This window comes from Scomber scombrus, chromosome 16 (genome assembly GCF_963691925.1).
Source record: "Scomber scombrus chromosome 16, fScoSco1.1, whole genome shotgun sequence".
Classification (NCBI taxonomy): domain Eukaryota; kingdom Metazoa; phylum Chordata; class Actinopteri; order Scombriformes; family Scombridae; genus Scomber; species Scomber scombrus.
This window is the reverse complement of record NC_084985.1, coordinates 17213731-17223072: the sequence shown is the minus strand read 5'-3', so window position 1 is coordinate 17223072 and position 9342 is coordinate 17213731. Positions and strand designations below refer to the sequence as shown.

At 39.2% G+C, this 9342-nt stretch overlaps 1 protein-coding gene across 1 annotated transcript; it reads right to left on the bottom strand.

Annotated features, from left to right (window-relative positions):
- Positions 1–332: 332 nt before the first annotated feature.
- Positions 333–9042, bottom strand: mrpl3 (mitochondrial ribosomal protein L3). The gene is made up of 10 exons (XM_062435885.1): positions 8854–9042; positions 7185–7366; positions 6999–7090; positions 5541–5639; positions 3650–3749; positions 3459–3519; positions 3121–3232; positions 2608–2685; positions 2289–2366; positions 333–562 (listed from the first exon to the last, which is right to left on the bottom strand). Exons 1-10 carry the CDS (start codon positions 8925–8927, stop codon positions 413–415), a joined length of 1026 nt encoding a protein of 341 aa, XP_062291869.1. The 5' UTR covers positions 8928–9042; the 3' UTR covers positions 333–412.
- Between the last annotated feature and the right edge of the window lie 300 nt (positions 9043–9342).

Sequence of the window (9342 nt, the reverse complement as noted above, 5' to 3'; positions counted from 1 at the left end):
ATTTCTCTTTTCCTCCTCTCTCTGTATTCCCATCACTGTTTCACTCGGCTTTCTGCAACTCTTTGTAACCAGCACCCCCCTCCTCACTCTATCCTGCGTCCTGCACAGATATTGCACATTCCTCCACCGTATCTCTCTTGTTTTGTTTCATTGTCTTTTTTTTCTCCACTCTCTTTTTCTGCTAGGGGATCCTCTAGTGACATCATCACTCCTACAGTTACCATGGTTTTGGGAGAAAGGGATCATAATAACTGTTTGGATCAAACAGACGGGTTCATTGCTGTAGTATCACACACAAGAAAATACAAAGTGTGGCTCAAGCTTTTCAGAGGAATTAGATTTTATTACAGGATCCAGATACAGTTAGCAGGTTTAGGTATGAACGTGTGGTGTGTGTGTGTGTATTGTGTGGTCAGGTGAGGGTTATTGATGGCTCTGTGTGAACAAACAGGTCATCATCGTAGAGGTCTTCATCAAGGTCGACTTCCTCTTCTGTGAAATAGGTGGGGAAAGGAGGGTTGAGCAGGGTGGAGCTCCTGGTTGGCATCACTGTGTCCCTCACCTGGAACACACACACACACACACACACACTTAATAAGTGATGCTGAGAGCGAAGGGTCGTCATCATTGATGTAACAAATCCCCAAAATAACAGTGTGACTGTGCATGAGTTACTAATTTTGAACACATTTTGCGTACACACACACACACTACAGTGAGGATGTGTTATAATAGCTGTGAAGACACACTTGTCTTGACACTGAAACTATTTATCAAACAAAAAATGTGTCGCCGACAACTTTGATTGTTTATTATTCAAAAATATCAGACAGCCTGTGGTTCCAGCTTCTCAAGTGAGGATTTACTGCTTTTCTGTTTCATTCATTCATTCTAAATTGAATGTGATTGGGTTTTGGACTGTTGGTAGAAGAAAAAACAAGAATTTTGAAGAAGTCACATTTGGCTCTGGAAAATGTGTGATGGCTATTTGCAAAAAATGTAATTGTTTTTAAATTATCTTTTTTTCAAATATTTTGTCATGTTTTAATGTCAGAACAACACCCATACACCTCATTATAAGGAATCTACCAATAAAACAAGCCCAGTTAAATTTTATTTATTTTTTATGGTCAGAGTAATTAAAAAATATTTTCTATTAAGGTACTGGAGATGAAAATTAGCTGCCACAGTACATCAAGTGGTAACATTAATGTTTAATATTGTACATGTGTGCCCTAATCATATTCATTCAGCTTTAGTCTCTCTCAGCCACACCTCTCTGCTGTGGCTCTATGAACCTGACCATCTCCATCGATGCACACACTTTTTGGATCCATCTCCATAGACATTAAACACTCTGCAACCCTCCCGAGTTTTAAAAAAAGGTCTCAAAACCCACTGCCACTTTCAGCCTACTCTCAACTGTCAGTTAGATTTAAATCAGACTATGTCTCTTTGTCTTTTAATGCATTTGTTTGCTACTTTTAACACTGTGGCTTTCCTTCTCTGCTCTGTTGTTCTTGTTGTGTGTAACTTCTTTTTTCCATTTTGTTTATCCATGTAAAGTGTCTCTGAGTAAAAGGGCTGTATGAATAAAATGTAGTATTATATTGTTTGATCTATGTTTCCCAGGGGCCCCGTCGCCCTGTTTGAGAACAACTGCTGTAAATGATTCAGATTAACTGATGATGAAAATCATAACTAATAGTAGCCCTGGTCTTAATTTCAGTAAAACATGACTGTTCCTCATTTTGCAGGGCCATAGACAACAGTAAAACCAAAGAATAATGAGCAAACATTATTAACCTGCGTGTGTACCCTTTAGTGTAATATAATCTGAAGTGCATCTAGGTATTGTGTGTGTGTGTGTGTGCGTGTGCGTGCACGTACATGCATATAGGAGAGGGCTGAGGTGGGTGAAATGCAGTGCACATTAGTATTCATTATCACTTGTCTGCAAAACAAATAATAGGACACACACACACACACACACACACACACACACACACACACACCTACACAATGCTGAGTATGGAGATGGATGCTCTGGATATAACTAACATCATTAAAGTGCACGCTCTCGTTGCCTCCCAGAAAAACACACAGACAGATGCATACACATACACACACTGCTGAGCCAGCACAGTGTCAATGAAGATGGATCACACTGTCTTGCAGGTGTGACGCTGCTTTACAGGTGCAAGGTCACCTGTCCCTGTCACAACACTAAGCATGCAAGGGTTGACCTTCGACTTCACGCCTTACTCCGAGTGTGTGTATGTTTTTACCTTCAGTAAGCAGTTCCTGTGGCCAGGGACAGAGCCGTGAACATACAGCACATTATAGGTTGTATTGACCCTCCAAATCTGGAAGAGAGAGAGAGAGAGAGAGAGAGAGAGAGAGAGAGAGAGAGAGAGAGAGAGAGAGAGAGAGAGAGAGAGAGAGAGAGAGAGAGAGAGAGAGAGAGAGAGAGAGAGAGAGAGAGAGAGAGAGAGAGACGGCGAGGAGGCTGATGAGAGAATATTGAACTGAAATTGCAGTCAAGGGCAAACAAGTTCGTGACTACGACTGTGAGGTGTGAATGCGTGTCCTTGTGAGTGTGTGTACCTTCAGTCCAAAAGCTGTGATGTAGGTGTTCCCCATTCTGCCGGGCATTTTCTTTCCTTTGAAAACTTTGGCTGGATCCTAGACACAGATGATGAATAACACACATGGTCACATTAATGGATTTTTGGAACCCAGTGTTTGTACCTGGCATGGATGAGCATCTTACTGTGTGTGTGTGTGTGTGTGTGTGTGTGTGTGTGTGTGTGTGTGTGTGTGTGTGTGTGTGTGTGTGTGTGTGTGTGTGTGTGTGTGTGTGTGTGTGTGTGTGTGTCTGCGTGTGTGTACGCATGTCTTTTTATCCTTGAGAAAAAACAATTTCAGCTGAAAACCAAGTGTTTTGAGGACATTTTAGGTTTTAGCTTTACCTTGATTTTAAAGTTAGGGTTAGGGTTGGGTTTAGGCATTTAGCTGTGATTGTTATGGTTAAGGGCTAAAGAATGCATTATGTCAATGAGTGTCCTCTGAAGGATGTAAAGACAAACACGTGAGTGTGCATGTGCATGTGTGTCTTACTCCTCCAGGTCCAGAAGCTCCTGGTCTACGATGAGTTTTGGTTTGGCCGTGGGTGGCTGGCTGACCTTTGAAACCCCATCGCTTCATTACACCTTGAAAACCTTTACCAATGCTAAACAAACACATACAGAAAAGAAAATGAAGAAAAATGCATGTGCACACCTTCATATTTAAGCTAGATAGTTGAATTTTATCAGAGGATAATGATATACATAAAAAGAAACTGCTCTCTATCTTTCAGAATGTTGTGCTTGAGATGAACGAGGGCAAGATCTAGAGACACAAGCCAAGAAGAGAGAGAGCCAGTGAGGCACGATAACTGGCAGACCAGAACTTACGATTTGGCTGTGACGTCCACATATTGGCCTGGACGGAAATGTGCTGCATAGATAGGAGTGCCTGAACACACAACAAACAAGAATACATTAAAAACTTGGAGTAAACTTGTCTTTCTGGCCAGCATCAGATGTTAAAGTCCACTGTGTGACACAGACAGTGCAGCGGTTAAATGTAATGTATGAGTATATACCTGGCTTGATGAGGGCATTGTCTGTGACTTTAAAGACGGTGACTTTCTGTTTTGGAGGCACGCCTGCATTCCTGAACATCTCCAGTTGTTTTTCAGACCTCTGTCAATCAGAGAGATAAAAAGAAATGTAAGGATGGGTGATAAAAAAGAATGAGATGAGAGCAGCAGTTGGACTTTTGGCATTTTAAAATAACTGTGGGTCTGTTATGACTGTACAGGAGCCAAATACACACGCATGCACTCAATCACACACGCACGCAGGCAGGCAGGCACACGCACGCATACTTGGCAGTGAGCATCTCTGACATTTGCTTACTCTCTGCTCGCTCTCATCTCAGCCCCTCCACTCACTCTAAACTGTCTCTCTCTCCCCTTCTGTTGACTGAAAATCAGCCTGCCAAAGCCTTTCCCTCTGACAAATTCTGCCTCTGACTGAAGCGTGATGGAGGTGTGAGAGGATTTCAAAACAACTTTGCATTCGACAAGTGAAACCCTGACAGTGGCCCAACAAGCATCTATCAAGACTCAATGAATAAATTACACCTTAATCTATTCATCCTCGCTCTTTTATCTTAAAAAAAAAGAGATGGATGTAACGTTTAAATTTCTCCTCATACATACTAAGAGGCACTATTCTTAACACAACTATACTCAACATGGTTTCTTTAAGACAGTTTATCCTCTTTGGTGGAAGATAGCAGGTGGGTTGACAGAATAAACTGAAGAGTCAATCTGCGGTCTGACACCTCAGTTGACAGCGGTCTGGGTCAACGATGAGACCTTCGAGTTTATTACAAGCATCAGAGACACTCTCAGTATGAACTGGGGTTGTTATTGTTGGTGGGACAAAGCAGCTATGAAATCTACTGTGAAGCCATTTATTTAGACAGCTTAGATGAAATATGCTCGCTATGGGAGACTGTCATTTCCTGACTATGGACTTGTATTTATAAAAGGGTTTAGCATCTGGAGGCCTGATATAAGCTCCATGCTAAATGGGAGTGACAAAATTCAGTTACATTTCCATAAAGCTGTCACGCTGATTTGATTTGTTGCATGATTGTGAAACATAGCCGCAGCTGAAATGAGCAAAAACATGAGTGTGTGAGCAGTATGGTGTGTAAAATACGGCTGAGCGATGTTTCAAATAAACCATTAATTCATAAGTGTAACAAATGATTTATGTGACTTTTGTATAATATGATCAAATCCTGTAGTTCGGTACATTCAACGGTTTATAAAGTAATCAGTTTCAGCTCTATTTCTAATAGTTTGCAGTTTTTTTTGTAGAGTCAGAATCACGATGTGAAAATGTTACCATGGCTCAGCTCTTGTGTAAACACACGACACAGCACGGCTGATCCAAATAAACACACTTTCTGAAAGCCTAAACATCTGAGTGAATTACTGTTGTCGACTAATGCTGGACATTTTTCAAAATATTGGAAGATAAAAAATAAATAAGCACTCTACTACAATTAAATGACATTTCTGTATTGGAACAGCTGCTGATTATAAACACTGCTGTCCATCACTGAACACAAATATTGTTTCACATCACTAATTCCTTTTCATACATTGAAAAATACACTATTCCACCTCTTAAAAAAAAAAAAAAAAAAGATTTTACATGTTTTTTACATGTTTCACGTCAGCTCACTGGTCGTTGCTTGTGTCTCCGGTGGTTTAACAAAACAGATGCATTTCAAATTTCTACAATTATCTTAATAAGTTTATTACTAATTAAAAAGGTAACTAATGTAATACTCTTGCTAATGGTAATTTGCTAATGAACTAAATTAAAGCTAAATGATTAGATACCATAAAATGTCTACATTAAGATGAAAACCTTTCACTTGTGTTTCTAATAACATTTACAACAATTTCTTACTTGGAATGGCGATACGTTTTTTCCTCCAACAATAAGAGCAGCAGTGTCTCCGTCATATTCTTCTTTAGACAGGTGCTTTAATACGTGGCAGTCCTGAACCTGAAAAAAAAAAATCCACAGATGCTTGTTTCAAAATCAGAAGCAACAACATAAAAAAGCAATTAAATGAAAGTCTCTGTGGTAAAACTTATTAATATCATGTTACAGGTTTAATTCATGATACTTTACTATCAGGATATTTTGGCCAAATACAATAGGATGAAATCATATATTTTGCATTACAGCATACATTGCAAATCACCTGTGACACATTATGATAGCCGTGTAACTGAATTCTACTCCTTTCCTTAACAAATCAAACCGCTACTGTATTTATTCCCTGCATTATGATACACTTTCAGTTTAAAAACATGTACCAACAATCCAAAGTGGTGGGAGTACTGTGCTCTGAGAAAACAAAAAGTTAAATGTTCTACTTTTCATCAAGTACAGACTGTTCCTGTCTCAAAGGAAAAATGAAAAGAAAAAAAGTGTGACAAAAGTGTATCAGTAGACGAGGATCGAAATTTCAGAATGGCCTTTTGAAATTAAGTAAAGTTCATGACATAAAAATGTTAACACTGACATCTCTACAGGAGCCATGCACATACACACGCACACACACGCACACTTGGCAGTGAGCGTCTCTGACATTTGCTTTCTCTCGGCTCGCTCTCATCTCAGCCCCTCCAGTCACTCTACACTCTCTCTCGCTCTCTCTCTCCCCTTCTGTTGACTGAAAATCAGCCTGCCAAAACCTCTCCCTCTGACAAACTCTGACTGAAGCGTGATGGAGCAGTGTGAGAGGACTTCAAAACAACTTTGCATTCAACAAGCGAAACCCTAACACCGGTCCAACAACCATCTATCAAGGACTGAATAAATAAATTACACCTTTACATCTGTCCATTCTCATTCTTGTTTCCTAAAAAGATAGACACATACTAAGAGGCATTATTCTTAACAAAGCTATCTTCAGCATGTTTTCTTTAAAACTGTTTATCCTCTTTGGGGGAAGGAAGTAGGTAGTTTCACAGAAGAAGCTGGAGAGTCCATCTCCTGTCTGTCACCTCAGTTTTCAGCAGTCTGAAATCTAACAGATTAGTCTATGAGATTAAAACGTGGGCTGAATACAACTGAGATCCAGTGTACACATTGCTGTAAGGAACAAATAAGTTGCAGAGGAACACTGAAGCATTGCTAAGATCTAAGCCTGCAGGTGATATTTAAATGTGTTATTTAAGTATTTGCTATTCTTGCATCCAGTCCAATGACTGCTTTTCTGGCCCGCTGGTTATTTCATTATGGATTACAAGCATAAACACACATTATCATTCCTGAGTAATGCAGCTGATGCAATCGTGATACAATGTTAAAATACAACAAAGAAAGCAACAGGTGTGCATGTGTGTGTGTTACCTGCAGCATCGTGACTGGAAATCTTTCTCCTGTTTTTGTCCAGACAGGAGCCATCCCCAACTTCACTGCTACTAACCCAACTCTTCGACTTCCTAAAAAGAAGACAGATTAAAAGACGTTAAGAGCGACAGTCAGTAGGAGGAAGATTCAAAGATGTGCACAGCTCTCTCTAATCATGACACCAACCCTCTGTCCACTCATTTCGCGGCCAGGGTTCATCTTTGAGTGGGTTGAGCTTTTCAGCAGTCTGTTTTCTGAATTCCTGTGCAATGCTCTTCCTCATGTACCTCTGGTTGTCCTCTGTGAGGTGCTCTTCAAACCATGTTGTGGTCTTTACTGTCCTAACACAACCCAGTGACTGGACAGGGCTGCAAGAGAAAAGATGTCAATTGGTTGCAGTTATTTTCCAGCAAGATCATCACTTTCCTCTAGAATTACGCTAATAATGGCCAAACATAGTCATAGCTGTGTGGCAGAAGGGTTTTACCACAAGTTATTGTTCTGTTGGATTAATCTGACAACTCAAACAAGCATTTATAAAAATAAAAAAAAGTCTATAAAAAAAGTCAGAAAATAGTAAAATACACACACAAAAGGTGAGGATTTAAAAAAAACAAAAACATCAAATACTTGTTTAACAATCATATAACAAAAAAAGGGAAACAAATCCCAACATTTGAGAATTTAATTCATATTATCCAAATTGTTCTTGATTAAATCTGACAACGAACTTATCAATCAGCAAATAATTTCAGTACTAATTTTAATTATGTCCTTCATGACTCACACTTACTAAAATGTAGCCATGTTGCTTAAGATCTCATCAGTCCATTTATTTTAGGCTTCTAAGTTGACCACATTACATGTCAAACAGCTGCAGTGGTGTCCTTGCTTAGGAGTAACAAGAAGATTCACACATGGTGCATAGGGCTGCACAGTTACTTGAAACTGTATTAAAATCACAATATGGATAAGTGTAATATCCAAATTGTAAACTGCAAATTTTCATAAAGATTAAATGTGAAAGTGTACCAGTATAAATGAAGTACTGTGGAGCTGCAGGGATGCCCTGGCGTATAAATCATACACAGTGCAAACGCCAGCAAAAATCACACCAACCTCAATTTACTACTTTTTCAGTTAAAATTATGATGCAAACATGATCCGTCCTGCTAGAATTTCAAATATTATAGCAAGTGCAAAACCAAATCATTAACGTTCAACTCCAGTGTTTCGACATTTTAGCTGCAAAAATGTTGCTGCTTAATGTCGAATCACCAAGACTGAAATCCTGGGAGACTTTGGTCATATTAAGACTAGTCATCTACTCATTGTGAATGAAAAGTGCAGTACAGATTATATGTATTATAATTGATTGTATTAAGCCTGTTCAGTCAGAAGTCCCAGTGTAGATGGCTATGAAAGCATTCCTTGAAATACTTGTTGTTGTACCGTTAGAGGCACTGTGAAGTTATTATGCTGTGTAAGAAGTCAATTATAACATATAACAACTATGTTTCTGCAATGAAAACACTACAACAATGCCCAAGTAAAATAATAATAGCCTTGCCAATCATTAGAAACCACTTATCTAGGGGAACTACTGAAAATATGTGCAATTACATCGTAACCAGTTAAAACATAGCAGCTACTAACTGACGACATCATTAAGTACAAGAGCCTATTCACTTTAATACATTTTAAATGACGACATTATAACGTTAACGAACATCTTTAGCAGATTTAAAGTCCCAGATAAAGACAGCAGGACCATAACTAAATTAAACTGCAGTATCGTGCCAATATTAGACTAAAATAACCCGGTGTAGCTTTTACTTAAGCTCCATTTGGTCACCTTTCAGCTGCTGCTCGGAGAGAAATGACTCCAGTTCCCCGCAGAAGAAGAAACCGACAGCTCCACGTCGCCATCGCGCACTCTACACTACACACTTATATATTTATAACCTTATATTTTACATGTATATAAAAGAAAAGATGTCTTCAAGGGGACATATCCACAGCCATGCCTTCGTTTTCTTCCTGTTGTAAATGTCACCCTGAGTACTTCCGGTACGCAACATAACAATTCCGCTGCACACAGTTTCATAGTCTCAAAGGTTCTGCACATGTCTGAATTTATAATACACAGTCACCGGCCACTTCTATTAAGTAGACCTGTGCAGTCTAATTCAATTCAATATAACAGTTCTTCCATAAATTTAACCTTTTCGAAGTTAATGCATTTTCCGGTGTTTCATAGTATTTTGCTCCCCTCATGTATGGAGTGGACACAATTTTAGGAACACCATTCAATATAATGCACCCTAATACACCACCATCACCC